The sequence below is a fragment of the Hydra vulgaris genome, chromosome 08 (assembly GCF_038396675.1).
Source record: "Hydra vulgaris chromosome 08, alternate assembly HydraT2T_AEP".
NCBI classification, from domain to species: domain Eukaryota; kingdom Metazoa; phylum Cnidaria; class Hydrozoa; order Anthoathecata; family Hydridae; genus Hydra; species Hydra vulgaris.
Window position 1 is genome coordinate 63,718,967 of NC_088927.1, and position 25,034 is coordinate 63,744,000.

At 27.3% G+C, this 25,034-nt stretch overlaps 1 protein-coding gene across 4 annotated transcripts in view; it reads right to left on the reverse strand.

Moving 5' to 3' along the window:
* Positions 1 to 25,034, reverse strand: part of LOC136084058 (uncharacterized) — a 148,108-nt gene that overhangs the window by 85,169 nt on the left and 37,905 nt on the right. For all 4 annotated transcript variants that reach the window (XM_065804150.1, XM_065804148.1, XM_065804149.1 and 1 more), the window contains exons 10-11: positions 17,815 to 18,079; positions 2,922 to 4,106 (exon numbers count right to left, since the gene is read on the reverse strand). In XM_065804150.1, the coding sequence (XP_065660222.1) occupies positions 2,922 to 4,106; positions 17,815 to 18,079 (1,450 nt within the window). The remainder of the gene's footprint in view (positions 1 to 2,921; positions 4,107 to 17,814; positions 18,080 to 25,034) is intronic.

Genomic DNA, 25,034 nt, shown 5'->3' on the forward strand with positions numbered 1-25,034 from the left:
ATATATAGTATTAGAGAAAAAACTTTTTTTAAGGTGTTGAAACTTTTGTTTCAAAAAACTATCTGCAATTGTTCACGTAGTTTTGTCCACAACTGTATATATATATATATATATATATATATATATATATATATATATATATATATATATATATATATATATATTATATATATATATATATATATATATATATATATATATATATATATATATATATATATATATATATATATATATATATAAGTTAGTAAAAAACACTTATCTAACTTTTTTCTTCGACTTGAAGTTTCACCATTTCTGGATCATCAGGAAGAGTTACTAAATCTCAAAAAAATTAAATTTATAGAAAAAAATATTTTACAGGAAGTTATAATTTATATTAAAAAAATTTTAACTAATATATTTTTTTGGTTAACGGGAAGTTACAGAAAGTAATTATTAAATAAATTTCTTTGGAATGGGGATAGTTTAATTTGGTCATTTATTTTTATAACTTTTTAAGAGGTATTGATTTTTGTGCCTACATTTAGAAATTAATTCAGATTTTTTATTTAATAAATTTTCCTGATTTAAATGAGTAATTATTTCAAATTTTTCTTGCAAATATAGCATACATTTTTTAGAAATGTTATTATAGACAGGGGCAGATTTTAGATTAGACCATTGTAAATTAAAATTTTTATCTTTTTATTTTAAATCCCAAATATATTTTTACAGCATAGTCTCTTTTGAATATTTTTTGTGGTTGAGCTATTGTTTGTGGTTGGCATAACGTTTTTTCCATTCCCCCTTGGTTAAGCCAATATATTGTTTATAAGGGTTAATTATGTGAGGAAACAATGCACTTGTAAATTAAATTTTTTGAAAGGCATTTACCATTTAGAGGGCAATCTATTTTTTGTTTACAATTACAATAATCAGTGTTTTTTGCTTTTATATGTTCTTTTTTATTAATTAACGCGTAGTTGTGGCCTTTTATAATTCTTTCTAAACTTTTTGTACAACTATAACTTACTTTAATGGTATTTCTGTTAAAAATCTTATGTAATTTATTAGAGGGAGGAAAATGTTTGTCTACTAATTTTAGAAAAATTTTACCTATATTTGTTGAAACATTTTTGCTGTACGGGGGGTTGAACCAAATTATGTTTCTATTTCTATTACGCTTTTTTGCAACTTTCTTTTTTTTTTTTTTTCTTTTCAAATTTTAGCTCAAAATTTTGAAACCCACTTTTTTTAAGGGCATCTTCATAAACGCATTTAGAGGATTTAAAAATATTTACATTAGAAGAGTTTTGGTTTAGCCTATTGTTAATTGAAATTGGAATTTGTTTTAGAATTAAAAGCTAAAACTTGAAAAGAAAATTGCAAAAAAGCCTAATAGATTAACCGTACAATAACCAAAAAAATATATTAAATAAAACTTCCTGTAAAATATTTTTTTCTATAAATTGAATTTTTTTGAGATTTAGTAACTCTTCCTGATGATCCAGCAATGGTGAAACTTCAAGTAAAACTATGGTTTTCATTATAGCTCATTTTGTTGCAAAAGTTATGAAAAATTATGAAAATTACAGAAGATAAAAAGTCAAAAAGAGCTATGATTAAATTGTCTTGATTTAATCCCGATTTAACAAGTATTTTAACTCCTGCTCTTGAAATCGGTCTTGAAAATGCCTCAAACATTTGGCCATGGCTAAGTACACTTCAGATAGACCAATTCTATCGAATGTTTGCTTTTATGACTTGTTGATAGTCACAGCAAAGTTTGATAAAACTGGAAACTGTTGCTAAATTAACATAAGGGGTAAATTTTTTTTAACCCTACTCATCAATTTGGGGAAGAAATATTGCTTTATAGAAATATGGGTATCTTTGTGTTTCCCTGTAGCAATTCTTGTTCATTTTTTTCAATATTCAATATTTTATTGAATATTCAGCCAAACACGCTGAAAATAAGTCATGTTCTGCAAAGTAGTCCTCTACTTTCCAGAACATGACTTATTAGAATTTCATTCTTCTTATGACTTATTAGAATTCCATTCTTCAGATGGATAATTATTGCTTCTATTTTATGCTTCATTTCATGTGGTGGCTTGGTGATTTTTGATTATTTTAATTATTAAGTTTCACACAAAAAAAAATTTAAACTATTTTTCGCATAACTCAAGAACTGATTTTAGTGATATAAAATCAAACTGTATACACATTAAAACAATTTAAAACTATTTTTATGATTTTTAAACTTTAAGCAATAGATTACTATAAATAAATTTTATCAATTTAATTTGCCACTACATAAGCTGATAAATTTTTATAAACAAACACAAAGTTTAGTATTTTGTAATAACATACAAATTTTTATAACACTAACACAATGTTTAATATTTTCTAGTAATGTACAAACATTTGTATAACACAAACACTAAGTTTACTATTATGTAGTAATGTACAAATTCGTATATAACATGAACACAAAGTTTATTATTTTGTAGTAATATACAAATTTCTATAACACAAACACAAAGTTTACTATTTTGTAGAAATGTACATATTTGTATAACACAAACACAAAGTTTACTATTTTGTTGTAATGTGCAAATTTTTATAACACTAATAATTTGCTAACACTTACAATTTTATATAAACTAAACTGTTAAAATATAATTAAAAAAGTTTATTCACATTTCAGTCTCACAGGAACACAGGGTGGATGAGAGTTAAAAAATTAAAAATTATGTGATGAAGAAATTAATGTACGTCTTTTAAATTTCTGTAGCACAATGCTGTATAAAAAATATCATTTTCAAAATTTTAGGGTAAAATTAAAGTTGAATTGAGTATTTTTGTCTGCGCATATATATATATATAAGTTAAAAGTGAAAATTCTTGAAAAATATAGAAAATATTATAAAACATACTTAACAGAAATAGTTGGTAAACCTTCCGGGATGATTAAGACTTCTTGAATAAAACAGCTACTTTTGAATATAATACTTGAGTTAACATCTTTTCCTGCATACTTTGTTCCACAAACCTCAAAATGATAAGTCAAACCATCTAAAAATTGCTGTGTACTAAAATTCATGCTAGTTTTAGAAGAAATATTCATCCATGTTTGACTAAAACATGTATCGCTTTTGTATGTCAAATTCATAAGTGTAAAATTTCCCATGATTTCCAAAGCATTTGAAAAATTTGAGGCAATTTTACATCTCCACATAAAAGTAATATCTTGAATTCCAATTATTGGATCATCAGGATCATAACAAGAACTTACACTTATTGTGAAGTTTTGATGAAAACTATCATTTCCTATTTTTTTCTTGTATGCAACAGAATTAAAAAATCCTTTATCAATATTTATATGCAAAGGTAAATACGTAATGTTAAAGTATGCAGTATAAACACTCCTATAAATCCCATAATTATAAACCAATGACAAATTGTAAAGACCAAAGTCAAATAAATTTTTTCCAACTGTGTAAGTAATTTTTTGCTGGACTTGAATACCATTAGTTACTTTAGGTTTTGAAACTAAATTGGTTAGTTGCCACTGAATAGTAAAACTATCGTTTTTACATAAAGGATCAATTGCTGCTACAACACCAGTTAAATCTGCTCCAATACTCCGAAAAATGGTCACTGGACTTGAATATGTTCCATAATAAAAACTAATTGGTGGCACAGCACAGCTTTTTACCATCACACTTATTATTCTGCTTGTGTTATAGAATAAATTCTTAGAGGTTATAGAAATGTTATATATATTTTCTATTGTATAATTATGCTGTACTTGGAATGAAACAGGATTTGAATTCATAGTCTGATTATTGTAGGTGACATCACTACCATCACCCCAATCAATTGAGTATAGCAAATATGATCCTGTATTTTGATATATAGTAAGTATTAAAAAGCTGTTGATAAATAACAGAACATATCCATTTTGTGAAATAATGGGTGTAGTTATTACATTTAAAACTGATGGTGGGCAAAAAACTGATACATTAGTGGTGCTAGACAATGTCTTGCCAATTATATCTCCATTTAAAACGTTGTTTGATGCAGAAGCAAAAATTGCAAAATTTGTGCACACCTTATATCTAAAAACAAGAGAAATATAACATATTAGATATTATTCCTTAGACTAATAGTCTTCACTCTTTCGCAGAGGAAGATAATCAAATCACTTTTTCCCAGAGGAAGATAATATAAAATGTAGCTGTTCATGTACTCTAAAGTTATTAAGGTAAAACATTTAAAGAAATCTTTTCTATTCTAAAGAAAGTAATTTCTTTGTTAAATGATTAAATCTTAGTAATATATAAAGAAAAAAAAGAAATAATATAACTTCCATTTCATTGAAGCAATTTTTTCACAGATTTAAATGAAACAAACAAAAATAAAACATTTAAAATAAAAATTTTATCTCTGCACCTTCTTCTTTTTCAATAAATTCATATAGTTAAGAGAGTAATAAAAGATTTAAGATTACCAAATCTTAAATTACTCTTGTTTTTAAAAAATTTAAATTTACCAAATCTGTTGTTTTTATATGATTTAAATTGTGTAATGCGATGTATTGCAAGCAATTTCTGAATTTTTTTACTATGTACTATTCAACAACTCTATAACACAAGATTGATGCACCAGTGTGGTAATTTCATACAGGAAATCCATATTTACATATTGTTGCTATTCTTTATCCTAACAACATATTGTTGTTATCCTTTATCCTAACAACATATTGTTGTTATCCTTTATCCTAACAACATATTGTTGTTATCCTTTATCCTAACAACATATTGTTGTTATCCATTATCTAAACAACATATTGATGTTATTTTTGTTTACATGTGATAAAATCTGAAAAATTGATTCTGATAAAACTTATGAAAAAATAAAATTAATATTACATTGATGCACCTAAATTATTTTAATAAAAGTTTTTTGTTTAGAAATTATAAACATAATTTCCTCAAAATTGAATTGTTGGTATGCAATGCAAAAACTAAAAACTTTTGTTTGCACAGTGTACACACTGTGCAAACAAAAGGAGCACAGTGTGTACACTGTGCACCTTTTGCAACACTTTATAGGTGTTGCAAAAAAAATGTAGGGACTGGGGCTAGTTACAACAGGGGCAAATTACAACAACTCGTTTTAAAAAATGGTTTTTATATATTATTCCTAAATTTTTTTTACACTATATAACTATAATTATAACACCTCAGCTATAGAAATCTTACAGTAATAAATTAAAAATTTCAAAAGTTATTGATAAATTTGTTTTTTCAATATAAAATTCTAAATTTTGTTTTAGTTTTCATTGTTAACTTAGAGATTTATGACCATAATAAAATAATGGTAAGTTCAAAAAGTATTTTTTAAATACAAAAAGATTAAAAAAATTAAATGGATTTAATGTAAATAAATATATAGATTGGTTAGAATGATCATGATGCCTCATAGTTTTAAATATAACTTTAAAAGACATTTTTTTAAAAACACTTTGATATGATTTTAAAAATTTAAATTTAGTTTTGAAGGAATATAAAAAAGTTTTGCAATATTTATTAACAATATTTATTAGCAGATAATAAGAGAAAACTTTTTTCTTATTATCTGCTAATTAATTTATTACATAAAACATTAATCTCTTCATCGTAAATTAAAATATGGAAAGCAAATAGAAAACTTTAATTTCTCTTTAAAGAAGCTATAAGTGTTTTTGTTTATAAGAATTGTATTTTTTAATTTAAAATTGTATTTATTTTAAAGGAAATGTATTTAAAACCTTTGTTTCTTATTAATTCAATACAGTGTAGAGTTATTTTTAAGTGATTTATTTATGAACATAAATTCTGTTTACAAATTTATTGGTTACTAAAATTTAGGAATTTATTCATAAAATTACTTATTACAAAATTATTGCTAATCCATTTAAAAATAGTTTATAACCTTTATTAAAAATATTACATTGAATACTTAAAAAAATTATGTTAAATATAAAGAATAAGATGAAGAAACAAAGAGAATATGTGTATTCCATTCTTAACACTGTCTCTGTTGAAACCATAGATAGAAAAAAAATGTAAAGAAAATAAAACAATAAAAAAAAGTACTTAACAAAATTTTTGATGAACAAAAAATAAAATAAACTAAAAATAATAAACCTGGAATAATAATTGTAGAAATGACGATGTAATTATGGAAGCCAGGAAATTAAGAGAAATAAATAAATACAAAAGCAAAGTTTACATCATTCCAGGTCTTATGTTAGCTCAACGAGAAAATAAGAAAATATTAATCGCAGAAAGAAACAGACAAAACAATCTAGTTGAGAACCAGGCCTTTCCGTTTTATATTAAAGATGAGCCAATCATCAAGTTTAAAATTAACAGTAACAACCAACTCTAAAAATTTCTGTAACAATAATAAAAATATCATTTTCTTGAAACAAAAAATTTAAACAATAATACTAATTTGAAAATAAGTCTAATAAGTAATTCAAATAACGAAGTAATTGTTAATCTTTTTAATCCCAGAAGCCTTCATGAAAACTTCATGAACTTAATTCATATACAGAGGTCAACCCAGCTTTAGTTTGCGTATGCAAGACCTTTTTTAACAATAAACTATCTAATGACATTATTTGTCCAAATGGCTACTTAATTTATGGTAAAGACTGTTTGAAAATTGGAGGAGTTGCTATTTATTGTTAAAATGATATTATAATGTGGTAGTGGTGCAGTGGATTGAACTCGGAAGTGCTTGCTTCACCAGCAAGAGGTTCCAAGTTCGATCCCCACCATGTTCCTGGTAGTACCGTGCTCAACTTGCTTCTCCGAGCAGCGGCCTTGTTTGTCAAGGTTCGTGTTTCAGAGTTAAAGAGTTGAGAGAGGGTTATAACCACTATAAAGTAGCCTCCTCATCTGTAGTGGCCTTCTTGGCCTTGAGGAGGTGAATAATAATAAGAAAATTAAAAAAAAAAAAAATAGCCCGCACAAGTTGCGATTATTCAAAATGATAATGATACTGATATTATTTGCATTGACTTATTCTTTAGAGCTCACAAACTTTGTTTAATTACACGCTACCGTCCACCTTCTTATTCCAAAATAGGTTTTGACTATCTTGCCTCTATGATATCAATTATAAATGATTTGTACTCCTCAGTTTCTCATTTCATTATTGTGAGTGATTTTAACTTACCGAAAATTGAATGGCTAAACTATATTTCATCAAATAAAAAGTGTCAAAGCTTATTTTTAACTCTAGTCAATAGTCTTGGTATGCAACAATTTGTTCACGAACAACACGTGAATCCAATATTGTAGACATTACTTTTACTAATAACATTTCTCTTTTAAGTAAAATTTCTGTTGAGTGCACTTTTAGTACCAGTGACCATAATTCAGTCCATTTTTTATAAAACATTAATGATAAATATCAGTACAAAAAGAAATCGGAATCTTTTTATAATTTCATCAATGCTGAGGAAAATAACCTTCTAATTTACTTTTCAAATATTAATTGGGACTACAAATTTTCTTATGTTTTAATATTGACGAATATTGGAACATTTTCTCTAATCATTTTAGGATTGGAATTAACCGCTTTGTTCCGGATTATTTAGTTTATTATTAACTTTGTTAATAATAAACTAAATAATCATAAAAAAAACTACCTTAAAAAGAAAAAAAAAACAATTTTAAGTTAACTTCTAGCAATAAAGAAACTGCTGAAGTTTTTAATAAACACTTTGGAAGTTTATTCACAGACATTAACAACTATTCACCGAATATTACTAGTTTTGTTAACAACTCGATAAACATTAAAGTTGTTAATTTTTCTGTAGAGGAGGTTTACTCAACTATAGTCGGTCTCACACACAATGCCCTTTATGGTCCCAACGGAATACCAAACACTCTTCTGAAAAAGCTAGTTCTTGTTTTATGTATACCGCTTTCGTTTATTTTTGATGCCAGCTTTAAGTTAAATAGTCTGCCACAACAGTGATGCCACAACAGTGATGTCAAAACAACAGTGGCTTCAAGCTTCTGTTGCTTTAATTTTTAAAAATGGAGCAACATTAGACCTCAATAATTTTAGATCAATTTCACTCACATGTACTTGTTGTTGTGCAATGAAAAGAATCATTAACTCAGATATTATTAAATACTTGACTCTCCATAACTTAATAGCTGATAATCAACAAGGATTCCTCAAGAAATGCTCTACATGTACTAATCTCTTAAAATCTGTTAACGATTGGAGTATTACACTAGACAAAAATCTGAGAACAAATTTGTATATATCGACTTTCAAAAGGCATTTGATTCTGTATCTCATTATAAATTATTAGCCAAACTTGCTGTATTTAACATGAGGTAATTTAAAAAATTTGATTGCTGCGTTTCTTGACAATATGAGTCAACAAGTTATGGTTGGAATTTCATTCATCACACCCAACTCACATTGTTAGCGGAGTTCCTCAGGGTAGCGACTTAGGCCCAACATTATTTTTACTATATATAGATGATATAACTGCTATTGTTAACAATCTTGATTGCCCTTTAAAGCTTTATGTCGATGACATAAAGTTATAAAGTACATTTTGTAATACGGACCATAGCCATCACTTAGTTAATGCTTTCGATAACATAGCACTTTGGTCAGAAGCATAGCAACTACTTATTTCTACCAATGAGTGTTTTGTTCATAGGATTGTGCCTGCTTCATCAAGAAAATTCATTAATTTTAACTTTAAGTAAGGAGATCATATTTTGGTTTGGTCTTCTATTCTAAAAGATCTCAGTGTGACTCTGGATTCTCAATTGCGCTATAAAAAACATATTTCAATCATTGTACATCCAACTAATACCAGAGCATACCTTATTTTAAAATGCTTCAAGTCTTGCAATCCTAGTATCTTAGTAAAAGTCTTCAATACATATATTAGGCCTATATTAGAATATTGCTCCCCAGTTTGGTCGCCATATCATATTGAACTAATTAAGGTAGTTATGAACGTACAAAAACATTTCACAAAAAAAATCCTGCACTTTAGCAATGACCTATGATAACCAACTTCAGTTTAACCTATGATAACCAACTTCAGTTCAGCTTGATTTGGAGTCATTTGAGATAAGACGAGTAAAACATGGTTTATCGACTTGCTTAACAATTCTGCATAACTTAGTCTTAATTGATATACCTATGTTCTTTTTTATTGACAATAAAAACAACACCCGAGGACATAAGTATAAAATGCACAAACAACAATGTCGACTAGATATTCACAAATTTAGTTTCTCTTACCGAATTAATAACATTTGGAATCAGTTGCCTTTCCATGTTGTTAATGCCGATAATATAAACATCTTTTAGAGTAAAATTAACTCAACAAATTTTGAAAAGTTATGTCGGCATTGACTGCATATCTTATTACTTAATTAAATAAAATTACAATATGGTACTTTAAATATGCTAATCACGCAATTTAACTTTTAATGATGTAAATTTCACTATGCAATATATATATATATATATATATATATATATATATATATATATATATATATATATATATATATATATATATATATATATATATATATAATTAAAAACATTGTATTATACAGACCTTGTTATGAGTTCTTATTGCGTAGGCCTTGTTATGAGATTTTATTGCGCTTTGAAATCTCGTAACAAGACATTTTTAAGTCTGGCCTGTGTCAACGGCACGGAAATTTTTTAATAATTGAAGGAAGTATCCAGAAGTTTCCAGAAGCATGCAGAAGCTTCCAGAAGTTTCCAGAAGAAGCATCTGGAAGCATCCAGTAGCATCCAGAAATAGCCAGAAACATTCAGAATCATACAGACGCATCCAGAAGCATCGAAAAGAAGCATCTAGAATCTTCCAGAACAGGTTTACACAGGTTCATTTTACTATATAAGAGACATGTAAATCGACATGTAATTTAGTCAGTATATGGAAGTCAATCAGTCAGTATTATCAAGACAGTTTATCGAAGTGAGTTTTATCAAAGTGTTTTATCGAAAAACATCAATACAAGAAGTGAAATACAACAAGTGTTTCATTACATCAATACAGTCCACATCCAACCAAGACATTGTGTTCCACAGAGCATTATTGTATCATCACAAGGTAAATGTAACACGGTAAGCCTTGAGAAGCGTGGTTATTTATTTTTATTCTTTATATGACTTCAAGTGCAAAAATGGCTCCCGACAGTCTCGGATTGGAACTAAGAAAGAAAATTATTGGCGATTACGTAAGTGGAATGTCACAAAAAAGTATTTGTGATAAATATCGCGTGAAAAAATGGACCGTATCAAGACTATGTTCCAAATATCGTTTCTACAGGGAAGTTGGCAGCAGATAACAAAGGTGAAAGACCGCGTTCCACCACTTCTAGAGAGGATTCTATGATCATTAGATCCGCCAAGAAGGATCCTTGGATATCATCAGTCGAGATACAAAATCAATTAGAGCTGCCTGTATCGGACCGAACAATAAGAGGACGTCCTGTTGAAGCCGGATTGTTTTCTCGGCGCCCTGCAAAGAAACCGCTGATTTCACTAAAAAACTAGAAGAAAAGACTGCTGTTTGCTACATCTCATATTGACTGGAATGTGCAGAAATAGCGAACTGTCCTGTTCAGTGATGAATCAAAGTTTAACATCATTGGGAGCGATGGCATTTGCCGTGACCGTTGACCGGCCGGAAAACGCCTCGATTTACGTTACTGCCATAAGACCGTGAAGCATGGTGGAGGCAATGTAATGGTCTGGGGGTGTTTTTTTGCTAACGGTCTAGGTCCAATACATCGAAACGATGGAATAATGGACCGTTTCATGTATAAAAATATCCTGAAAGATGTTATGTTACCTCATACTGAATGGAAAATGCCAATAAAATGGGTTTTTCAGCAAGACAACAGTCCAAAACACACTGCAAAAGTAGTCAAGCAGTGGTTTCATGACAATAATCTATCGGTGATGGATTGGCTGCCTCAATCTCTGGATCTCAACCCTATCGAGAAACTGTGGGAGATCGTCAACTGCAGAATTAATTGTGAAGATGTTTGTAATAAGGATCAACTGTTTGAAAAAATCCAAAAGGCCTGGGCAGCGATTCCACACAGTTTTATTGATCACCTGATCGAATCAATGCCTCGAAGATGCAAGGCTGTGATCGACAACAAAGGATTTGCCACAAAATATTTATAGCGAAATACAGCTTAGCCAACATTTTGTCGAGTTTTTTTAATACTTTTGATTTTGAAATCAACTTTTTTTAATACTTTTGATTAATTTATTAATTTTTGTTTACAAATAATGAACTTTGTGATGAATAAAACTTGAAGAACTTTGTCTATAAACAGCTACATAGTTATTTCTCTAAATTGAAAAAATGCAGCACTTTTATATAAAGAAACTAAATTAGCATTTTTTGGTTGCACTCGTTTTGTCCGATACTGTATATATATGTATAAACACATATGTATATACATATATGTATACATATATACATACATGTACATATATATATATATACATATATATATACATATACATATGTCTCTAGCCACGAAATCCGGAGCATGTATTTGAATCAGTCATGACACATTTTTATGTTTTTGAAAATAAATCGCAAAAGTTAGAATGTGAAATGTGACCCTTGGTCACCTTTTACATTCATAGTCAGTCATAATTGTTTGACAGACATCTGAATACATATTTTTAGTGGCTTAAAAACTGTTCCTCAACAAGACTGCAAACAGTTCTGGTGTGATCTAAGAGTTCTGCAATTTTAATTCTGTACAAAATAGCCAGTTCAATTGTTTCAATGAAATTGTGAGCCTTTCTAGAATCAAAATATCTGGAGCTGCAGAACTAATATTTGGAAATGTTTTTCCAAACCATAACTCAGAAATCCTTCATTTAGTCCAGCCCTTTTCAGACACATTATTCAATACTTTCACACTTATCACACTATGATAATCTTGTCTCAATATGAGGTGGTTCAGCTTATAGTAAGCCATTACCATTTGGTATTTCAAGTACTAAAAAATTAACTTTAAATAGTATTGAGAATATAATCAGTGATCATGAGGGTATTTCGGACTGTAGGGATAATGACAATGAATTAAAACAAAAAAAAAAGAAAAACATCTGTTGTTCCAAAACTTATTAACAATAAAAGAAAAATGCTTGAAAATAACCTTTCTGCAACACAGAGTGATAAATTTTTATAACTGAAATGATAGTGATAGAGAGCTTTGCAAAGATCAAACTAAAGCCATAAAAGAATCCACAGAGTCTTTATCGGATTACATAAGAGACATTAGTAAACCAAGTAGTGACATAAGCAAGGGTTTGTGTTCCTCTATGGAATAACTTTTCTGAACACTGATCTCCCAACAACAAACATCTGCTATTCAAACTCTAACACCTCAGCATTTTATTTATCAAAACAACAATGCTTTTCAACCTATTTGGATTCAGAAAATCGATAACCATAAAAAGTCAATTGACGATAGAAATAAACAAACTTAACTAGTTGTTATTTATAAACTTTATTAGACATGTAAGCATTTATGTTATTAAAAATTTTTAAGTCATGGATAATTTTTTTAGTGACTAAAAATCTTTAAGAAACCCTTTTAAAAATATTTACAAATAAAGTTTTGAAAAGTTATAATTAAAGTTCACTGTTTTATTAAAATAATAAATTTTGTTTTTTTAAACATCTTCAACAATAACTTGTCAAACAAAAAATCATAATAAAACTGGAACAAAAATATAAAAAACTTTTTACTTTATTGAAAGATGAGTGTTATTTTTTGTTATAATTGATTTTATTCTGTGTAAACAGTTTGCGTTTAAACATAACTTTCATTAATGTACTCATTTAATGCTTTGCAAATAACTTCACCTTTACCGACAATGCAATAAAAAATTGAATCTGGTAAATTTCTAAAATTTCTAAAATTTTCATTTGTTACCTCAACTTGTATTTTTATTAACTCTTCATCAATACAGATATTGTGTCGTTCACAAAAGTTATGTAAAATAAAACATGCATAAATTACTGTTGGAATTTTTTCAAGTTTTAGATTTTCCCACATGACCAAAAGCACATTCTATAGATTGCATGCAGTCCTCAACATACTGTTTAAAATGACTTCTTCATTTTTCTTGCATGTACTATATTCTTTTATACAATGTGGAAGTAGTGTATATGCAGGATCTCCAATAAGGTAACATAGGTAGCATGGAACTTTTATTTTGTTCTTAGTTATAGTTTGAAAGGTTCCTGGAAGTCTTGAACATCTTAAATTAGTATTAATAGAAGAATTTGAAAAAACTTTAGAGTCATGTACGCTACCAAACCACGTCCATTCAACATGCCAAAAACTGCCTTTGTAATCACCGACTGCTTATACCTGTAATGAATTGTATTGTTTGTAACAAAAATAATCTTGACAATGATTGGTTGGACAAACAATGGGAGTGTGAGTTCCATCAATACAACCAAAGGCTTGAATTATTCCAAACTTTGACTCAAACTCAGATATTTTTTCTCTCATTTGCAGTTTATTTTTTGGTAAATAAACAAACCTTGGCTCTAAATACTTTACTATAGAAATACAAACTTCAAAAATGACTACTGAAGTGGTACAAACTGCGATTCCAAAAGTGTTTGCTCTCATGTTTAATGCACAACTGTCCTTTAAATAGTATAGCGTTATGACAACTTTTTTATCTGGTGTGATTGCTCTTATATTTGGTGAGTAAGAATCTGGAGATATATAAGGTTTAAGAATGGAGACAAGTTCAAAAAAGAATGTTTTATCTAATCAAAAGTCTTTTTTATAAAATTTTTATCTTCAGGTGTAATGTTCAATATGAGACATTGCCACCACAAATGCGGTAGTGGTGTAGTGGTAGTGCGCTTGCTTCATAAGCGAGAGGTTCCGAGTTCGATCCCCACCACATCCCTAGTAGTACCGCGCTCAACTTGTTTCTCCGCGCAGCGGCCTTGTTCGTCAAGGTTCGTGTTTCGGAGTTATAGAGTTGAGAGAGGGTTATAACCACAATTAAGTAGCCTCCTCATCTGTAGTGGCCTTCTGGGCCTTGGGGAGGTGAAATTACAAAAAAAAAAAAAAAAAAAAAAAATCTGTACGTCCAAAATAGAACCAGAAGCTTCTTTTTTTTGTATTTTTCTTTTAGCTAATCTTAATCTTCTTAATATACAGCGCCTCAAAATAAATCAAGAATTATTAACTGATTAAAATCCCTTCACTTTTAATCACCATTGTAAATTGTAAAAGATGAATTTGAATATTAATAGCTTGTATATTGATCATTTTTAAAATTGTAAAGGTAAAAAAATTTTTTTTTTGTTATTCACCTCCTCAAGGTCGAGAAGGTCACTACAGATGAGGAGGCTACTTAATAGTGGTTATAACCCTCTCTCAACTCTCTAACTCTGAAACACAAACCTTGACGAACAAGGCTGCTGCGCAGAGAAACAAGTTGAGTGCGGTACTTCCAGGGACATGGTGGGGATCAAACTCGGAACCTCTCGCTTATGAAGCGAGCGCTTTACCACTACACCACTACCGCGTTTATATTTTAGTAAGAAATCCATTTTTCAGCTTTTAAATTTTTTAACTGGGCACGTGATGTATATAAATATTTTATCCCGGTTTAGCGGGCTGGATAAAATCCATATAAACTTAATAACAATTTTCATCTCATCAAGGTGAGACAGCCCAGTTGACTGAGCCAGCCCAACTCATATAAACAGCCTCTTAGAATTGGCTTTTTCCCTGGTTTTGATCCTATTTTAGACTTTCCATAGATCATGATCTGCAGGGTTCATAGAACTTTATATGTTATACTTGCTTTCGCTGAGACATACTATTTAAAACTGCATGTATTGCCAGCTTAAAGTTAGAAACTGTCCACAACATGGCTCTTTTTATTACCATTGAAAATAGTTTAATGATAATATTTTACTTAAGACTTTTAAATATATCTTAACTTTTTTGTCTTTTCATATTCAATACTATTTCTACTAAAAAAAAGAAATGCAACTATAGCAATAAACATTTGTAAATAAATAATATACAAACATATGTAAATAAAATAATTCAAAAAATATATATTTATTACTTTTATTTTTTTATATTACAACATCCATTTTTATATCATGTTTTATATTATACTTTTTATATTACAACATTTTTATATTACATTTCCATTCAAGTATAATTAAGTAAATTTAAGTAAAATTTAGATGTTGCTTACAACTTAACAACCTTAGTTTCTAATAAAAATCTAAAGTCAAATATTATCATTAAACTATTTTCAATGATAATAAAAAAAAGTATGTTGTAGATAGATTCTAACGTCAAGCTGACAATACATGCAGTTTTAAACTTTTCTCACACATATCATGTGTCAAGATTTTATCACACTTTGTTATTAATCATGTCACATAAATTATAAATAAGTGTGAGTAACTCTTGTTTTAAAATTTTAAACAAAATATTCAAATTAAATTTTTTTATTACAATTGTTGTCCACCCGATACCATTTATTGGCCATGGCCAGTAAGTGGATTATATAACAGGCCAGTAAATGGTATAGCAGTAAAAGGTTTATTTATAAGTTTTATTTGTTATAATATATTAAAAGTTTATTTATAAGTTAAAGCATTATTTGCGATAGTTGAATACTTTGGTTTAGTTGAATACTTTGGTTTAGTTGAATACTTTGAATAGTTTGGATAGTTGATACTTTGGTTTCAAAAAATATGAAATAGATTCACGTTTTTATTTTTGTCTGAAAAAACTGACATAAAAACTAGCTATGCCTAAAAAATGATTAAAAAGTACAAAAAAAATTTAAAAAGTTTACAAAAACAAAGTGTAAACTTCCCACTTTCATTTAGATATTTTTCACAAAATTTTTTTACTTAATAAAACTTTCTAGAACTTCCCTGAAATGACATTATTTACACAGTTTTTATAAGACATTGACTTTAAAAATTATTTTAACACAACTAGTGTCACTGCTTTCTGAGAAGAAAGATTAAAAAGGGGTCATTATATGGTTAATGGCCAGCAATTAGCCAAGTTACCAAACGTCTTTCCTTATTTGAGTACTTTGCATAAAAATACGCTATTTTTTTTAGTGTAAAATAGAATTTTGTGTTTAAAGTGATATATATTTTCTTTATAATACTAGGGACCTGTTAAATTAAAAATGGACTTGAACATGTACTAAACATTGGACAATTGAGCTTAAATTAGACTTAAATTAATCACAAAAGAAAATCACAGCAGATGAAAAACAGAAAGTTATGATTTTTTATCTTAAGCGGGTTTAAGGCATATATATATATATAAATATATATATATATATATATATATATATATATATATATATATATATATATATATATATATATATATATATATATATATATGTATATATATATATATATATATATATATATATATATATGTGTATATATATATATATATATATATATATATATATATATATATATATATATATATATATACATTATGTTAGTGTATTCCACCAATAGAGTGCTCAATGTTCTTAAAGAACACAGCAATAATAAATTAGTAAAAACACATGGAAATGTTTGTCAACTAATTTTAAAAACGCTTTTCTGATATTTAATAAAAAACCTCCCTTATAATAAATTTTAATATAATAAAATTCTAATAAATTCTAATAAAAACCCTCCTTTTAATAAATTGCATAAAATCTTTAACAGAAACACTATGAAGATAAAATATTCAATAAGCTGTACTAAAAATATTGAAAGAATTAAAAAAGGCCATAATTTTGCATTGATTAATAAAAATGAATTTATTAAAGAAAAAAATACTGAAAATTGTAACTGCAAGCAAAAAATTGACTGCCCTATGAATGGCAAATGCTTATCAAAATATGTTATTTACAAATGCATTGTTTCCTTGCAAAACAACCCTGACAAACAATATATTGGATTAACTGAGGGCAAATGGAAAAAAATGTTATGCCAACAACAAACAATCTTTCAAACATGAAAAATACTCAGAAGAGACTATGATATCAAAATATATTTGGCTACTGAAAGAAAAAAATATTAAATTAAAATTAAGCTGGTCTATTCTAAAAACTGTGTCTGCCTATAATAACATTTCCAAAAAATGTATACTATAATTACAAGAAAAATTTGAGATTATTACTCATTAAGATCAAAAAATTTAGCGAATAAAAAATCTGAATTAATATCTGAATGCAGACATAAAAATAAGCTTCTTTTAAAAAATTATGACAAACTACCAGTCTAAATTATCCTAATTCTAAAAAATTATTTAATGATTTTTTAATTGTCTAATGTAGTTGAAGCAACTTCCTGGTTGCAAAATACTACAGTTATTACATAATTAATTATATCAAGTCCTTACTTCCTGTGAAATAATTTTTCTATAATTTGAGCTTTTTGATGTTTAGACATTCTTCCTAATCAGCCTGCTGATGGCAAAACAAGTTGTTGAAGACATGTAAAAATTAGATGTGTTTTTACTAATTTATATATATATATATAATTTTTATTCTTCTAATATATTTTCAACGTTTTGACTTTTGTCAACAACATACACAAAGTAACATAAAATATTAAATAAAAATTAAAGGTAATTTATGGTAATTATATTAGTAAATGTCACTAGCAAATTAAATATTTACGTATGATTGACATTTAAAGTGAATCCATTAGCACCAGTAGCATCAATATTAGATTGATTATAAAAGGTACCATCACCAAAATCAATTGTCAAGTTTAAATTGTTTCCATTGGATATGCTTATAGTCACATAAAAAGCAACATTTTTCTGTAAATATTTTTCAACATACAAATTAAAACTTTTTATTTGAGACAAAACTGCAACATTAATTGAAGTATTGAGAGAGCTTATCTTGTTAGCTGCTGTCAAAAATACAGTGAAAACACCTAAAGTTTAGTAAAATGTGCAAATTATATTAAACTGTTTAAAACGGTATATATATATATATATATATATATATATATATATATATATATATATATATATATATATATATATATACATATATATATAATATATATATATTTAACATATATATATATATATATTTAACATATATATATATATATATTTAATATATATATATATTTATATATACATATATATATATATGTATATATATATATATATATATATTTTTATATATATATATATATATATATATATATATATATATATATATATATATATATGTATATAAAACACTCGGAATTAGGGTCAGCATTCAGCAATGCCGACCTGACAATAACTACGATTGGCATTTTTTTGCGGACTTCGTTTTTTTATGTTATTGTTGTGAGAATATAACTTTACTTAAAATATTTTTGATTTAATTGATAAGGTTTTAATAAGTTTGTAATAAAGCTAGAAAAAACAAGATTTAAATTTTCATTATAAGTCATGTAACTTGTTATTAGTGAAACACGAAGTACATCACAAAATACACATGGCTCGTTTTTAGTGAAAATTTAATTTTCATTAAAAAATTACACTGTAAAATTAGTTAGCGTAGCACTAAAAATGCTATGATGTTTTGTGAAGGAAGCGGCTCAGGCTTGAATACTATTTTCGGAAATTTATTTTTAAATTTTTGTTTTAAAGTTTTTTTGTAGTTTAGTGTGTATTACCTATTACTGTTGTTTATTAAAGTTATACTATTATTCGTTATAAATTATCTTTTTTTTTTAAATTTAATTCGATAGGTGCATGAATGTACAAACATCGACAGACCTGCGCCGTCCATACATACAAGATGTGCAGTGCACAAGGCCGCAAAGACACCAGAGGCCCCAAAACTTGTAAAAAAGATGGATAACATGATTCCTCATTGGATAAAAAAATTTTTTAAGTTGTACCTTGTAAATTATATATATATATATATATATATATATATATATATATATATATATATATATATATATATATATATATATATATATATATATATATATATATATATATATATATATATATATATATATATATATTGGTTTGCGCAATCACTTTATTAATTAGAAGGAAAATTTTCCTAGCTTTATTCATGTTGGGAGATAATTAGTAAATAAATATGTATGAAAATAAGTTAATAATTTAGATTATAAGTAATTTCCACAAAAAAATAGCAAATATACACTCCTTATTTCAGTGAATTTTTAAACAAAATACATCAAGTCAATTAACTGAGCAAGCTACTCAAAATAAAAAAAACGCTGATAAAAAAGCATAAATTGTTACCGCGATGTAAATAAAATTTACGAACTATATTTCTAAGAAATATAAAATTGAATATGCTTTATCACTAAAAAATTCATTTTAAAAAGTCATTATTGTTTAATGACAGAAAAAAAAAAGAATTTATCTTTGCGCGGCAAAAAAGAACTTTTAATCGAATCTTTTACTTGGGAGTATATCTCATAAAATATGTTAACATTTATTAATTCAATTAGTCATATGTTTTGTTTTAACGCTTTTAACTGGTTGGAACTTCTTAAAAATAAATTTCACACATAAGCAAGCTTTTGAAACATTTTAAAATTTTTTAATAAGTTACGTTGGAAGCTTGTGATATTAAAATTTAAATGCTATGCCTTCTCAGAAGACAGTTGGTTCATGGAATTTCTCTTGTGCATTGTATCAACTTGATACTGGTGGAAATTTTTCCTTACTCTGGTGCAAAATATGAAGAGAATTTTATAAGAAACAAAAAAATAATGGAAAGTTTGGAATAAAAGGTGTTGCACAAATTGGTAAGTTTGATTTTAATATTTATTTTACCTAATAAGATGTTTTTATAGGTAGATTACTTTATTTATAAATTTTTTTATAAAGGTACCGAAATATTTTTCAAAGGAACAAAAACAGTTAAAAGAAATAATTTTAAGGATAACATGACTAAAGTCTTACTCATCAAACAGCTGTTTGCCAATTAGGGGAAAAAAGAAATGCAAATAAAACTGATAACATCAGAATGAATTCAACAGTCGTAGAAAAACAAACCACTATTGTTATGCATATGCAAATTTTATCAACTTGTCAGGCAAACCAATTATTAAAGAAATTTCAATTAGCACATTTTTTAGTTACAAAAGGAAAAGGGTTTTTACTCTGCATTGGCTTTGAAAAAGAAGTTCATAAAGTTGATTTGGGAGATAGCTACTTAAGTGATTCTGCATGTGCTGAAATTGTAAAATACTTAAGTAAAAGTATTTTGCTGAATGATATAACCAAACCACTTAATGAAAACCATATATCTTAATATAGAGTAATTAGTGACAGTAGCAGCAGTGCGAAGTCATTGGATGAAAAAGAGTTGTTTGTAATAAAAACAGCTGCTACCGGTGTTCCAAAATTTTCAGTTAGTCTAGAAGTAGTAGTTGATGCCAATGCAGAAGGGCTTAAAACAGCTTTAGAAAATTCAATCCGCAAGTTACATTTAAATACGCAGCGTGCCGACAAAGAGATAGGACTATGTACTAATGGGGCCCCAGGTAATATGTACGGTCTTATAAAAAAAGAAATAGGAGATCATTATCAATTAATTTTGTGCCCTGGCCATAAATTTGAAATTATCTTGCACGATGAATTTACAGGATTGCAAATTAATTGCGATGTTAATAAAGATTGCGCAAATACTTACTATTTTTTTAAACAAGCAAACTTAAAATGGCGTTTGTTTAAGCGACAATCACAATTCATGAACATTATTTTAATAAGATATAAGAGACCAACGAGAACAAGATGGATTGAGCATCAACTTAATGCGCTCAACTCTACAATTAGAAATCTTCCAATATTTTTAGGCTTTGCAAACCAGCAAATTTTAAATCCATATAACAAACAAATAAAATCTGCAAAAAGTATACTGCAGGGCTATCTGAAAGATAATTTGAATATCTTAAAGATTATTTTTAATTGTATAAAAATAGATATTTAAAAAAAACTCAAACCAGTAAGTAAAATTCTGCAAGATTCGGAATTAACTCTTCCACAGCTTTTGACTATATTATCTTCATGTGCTAAAACCATTAAAAAACTCTCTAAACTGTTAGCTCGCGAAAAAGAAAAAGCATTTAAAAAATCAGACATATTTCCAACACTTTGCAAGTTTTTGGAAGATGTAGTAATTGAGCCTGACATTAATTTTGAAGTACAAAAAATGAGAGCAAAAGACTGCTCCACTAAAAAGCAAAAGTATTCATATTATGGCTATTTATTGCAAGGGACTTTAGATGATGCGCTACTTCAATGTACAAATTTTTTTACTGGCATTTTGAAAAAATTAGATGAGTTGCTTTGCGCTAAGTTTTAATCTGTTACTGAAAATCCGTTATTTAATGCTATAGCATCTTTTCTAGACACGAAGCCATACGTATTGGCGGAATCGCCTGATGAAATTCTTAACTTAGCTAATATTATTGTTGATACGCTCAAATCTATCTTGTTAGCAAACAAATGCTATTTTAAAATATTATATGAGCACATCAGGCAATTTTTAGCTCATAAAAGTCCTCCAAAACTTTGGCAAGAAGTATTTTTTATCTAAGTATGAGCTAGGCATTTTAAACATTTTACATATAGCTGAAATTTGTATTTCATTACCTATAAGTAACGCGGAGTCAGAGTGTGCATTTTCTTTTCTATAGAAAGTATTTTCTAAAACTTGCCAACCATTATCTAATCAAACCTTAGAAGATATTCTTTGGCTCAGATGCGATAGAGACTTTTCTGAAAACTGCTATAAACTGGCCATAGAAATGTATTTAACAGAATATCCTGATGGTGGAATCAGAAAAAGAGTTTGTTGACCAGCCGGTCATTTGTATCCAAAATAACATGCTTCAAACAATTCTAGTCAGAAAACAATAACACAATTGTTAAAAAACATCACTTCATCCGAAGACAAACAACTGATTGAAAATACTGACATTAGTTTATTCTTTGACAAATAATGGTCATTGTCATCCGACGAAGATGCTTTTTTATGAAAAATAGATTTTGACGGCTATAAATTTATTTTGTTATTTTGTTTTAAGTTTTAGTATGAAAATTTTTTTGCCGACCTAAAGTGGTTTTAGGTCAGCAACATTTTTCCTAATTCCGAGGGTTGTATATATATATATATATACACACATATATATATATATATATATATATATATATATATATATATATATATATATATATATACACACATATATATATATACACATATATATATATATACATATATATATATATATATATATATATATATATAAATACACATACATATGTATATATATATATATATATATATATATATATATATACACACACATATATATATACACACACATATATATATATATATATACATATAAATTAGTAGAAAACTGCGTAAAGAAAATTTTTTCTTATTTAAAACTGTGTTTCATCAATAAAGACTTATCAGAAATCAATGATCAAATTAATAAAACTTAAATTTCTACCAACAATTAAATTACAGAAAGTCCCAAATGTCTTAACTACTGTAAATTTTCACACATTTGTGGAATTTGCTGACACTATCATAAAAAAAATTCTTTGGAAATGATTACTTATGCTTTTTAAGAAAAATATTTTTTAAAAAAGAGGGACTTAATGCAACTATTATTTGAGCTCATTTATAGTAATAGTAATAGTAATATATTTAAATAAGTCCTCGTAGATAAAATGACAAATAATTAAAAACCAAACAAACAAAACCAACAAATTATACAAAAATTTATGGTTTGTGAAATATAAACTTTAAGTAAAAAAAAAAAAAAAGCAATTGTTATTCATAGCAAGTAATTGATATCAAAATTGAGAAAAAGGAAAAAAGATTGCTTTCATTTAATTAAAGTTTACATCTATGACAAATAGTATCTAAAAAGCCAATATTTGTAGCTGCTAAAGCACGAATTAATTAATAAACATGCAGCTCATCTTCAGTAAAAGATGTACTGTTTGCAGCTGGAGAAAAAAAATACTTGTCAATTCTATTCTTAAATGCGTTAACTGACGGAACCTTTTCGCATGCTGACAGCAAGTTATTCCAATCATTGACAATACGATTTGTAAAAAAACTGTGACGAGCATTATTATATGTGAATTCATGCATTAGGACGTTGGAAGATGATCTGCGAATTGGTGGATTATGCCAATTAATACTCTCAAAACCGTTTTCTAGCTTAAACTGTTGGATTCACCTTTTGATGTCACCTTTTAAGTAAGGACACCATACCGGAATAGTGAATTCCAGATGTGGCCTAACATACGTAGTGTATAACTTACTCCAAACTTTCATATCTCTTGATCTAAATGTCTTTTTTAATAAGCCAAGTATCATATTCACTTTACGTATTGCAACCTGTATGTGTAGATTCCATTTTAGATCATTAGATATGAAGATACCCAGGTCCCTCTTAATATCCATTGCCTCAAGAGTAAGTGATGTATTTCCATCATTCGCTACATATTCATGATTACTATTTCCATAACTAGGTGCATAACTTTACATTTTGGAACATTTAACTCCATCAACCATTCCTTTGACCATTCTGTGACAATGATTAAGTTTATGTTTATAGTTTTTTAGAAGAAATTTATTTTTGTGTCTGCATTTAGAAATTAATTTTGATTTTTTGTTTAATAAACATTCTTGGTTTGCATGTGTAATTATTTCAAATTTTTCTTGCAGGTATAGTATACATTTTTTGGAAATATTGTTATATGTAGGCACTGTTTTAAGGATGGACCAATTCAGTATAAAATCATCAATATTTTTATCTTTTAATTCCCATATATATTTTGACAGCATGATGTCTTTTGAATACTTTTTATTTTTGAAAGATTGTTTATGATTGGCAAAACATTTTTTCCATTTACCCTCTGTTATGCCATTATATTGTTTATCAGGTACATTCTTAGAGGAAACAACACATTTATATACCACATTTTTTGATAAACAACTTCCACTCATTTGACAATTGTTTTTTTGTTTACAATTACATTTTTCTGTTGTTTTTTCATTTAGAATTTCTTTTTTGTTTCACAAAGCATTATTTTGACCTTTTATAATTCTTTCCATATTTTTTGAGCAGCTGTAGCTAACTTTAATTGTATTTCAATTAAAATATTTATGCAATTTATTAGATCTATATTTATGTAATTTATTAGAGGGTTGGAAATGCTTATTGACCAATTTTAAAAATACTTTTCCTATGTTAGTGAAAACATTTTTTTTATATGGGGGGTTGAACCAAATTACATTCTTTTTTTCAGGGTAAAATTTTAGTTCAAAATTTTTAAAACCACTTTTTTTAAGGGCATCTTCAAATATTCATTTAGAGGAATTGAATACATTTTCATTAGAGGAGTTTTGGTTTAGCCTGTTATTATTTGAACTTGGGATTTGTTTTAAAATTTGGGGTGAATGATTTGAGTTAATATTAATATACAATAATTCATCGTTATGTTTTTTGAAAGGTTTATATGAATTAGAGAGGTTAAATGTGACATCAAGAAAGTTCACAATTTTTAAATTTATGTATATTTCGATTTGAAAGCCAATATTTAAAATTTTTTTTATGTCTTTTCTGATTTTATTGAGCTGTGGACTAGATTTTTTATGCATTATTATTAAACCATTGTCGGGATAAAGGCCTAAATCATTTATATTGATTATTTTAATTATTAGATCTAAAATGTACAGTCCAACAAATTCACAAATCTCTGCTCCGTCATAACTGCCGATTGTTACATAAAAGCAGTCATGTGTGTTTTTCTTTTTCCAAGTTTCCTTATTAAAATAAAGTAAGATTTTTCTACAAAGTTTTATTA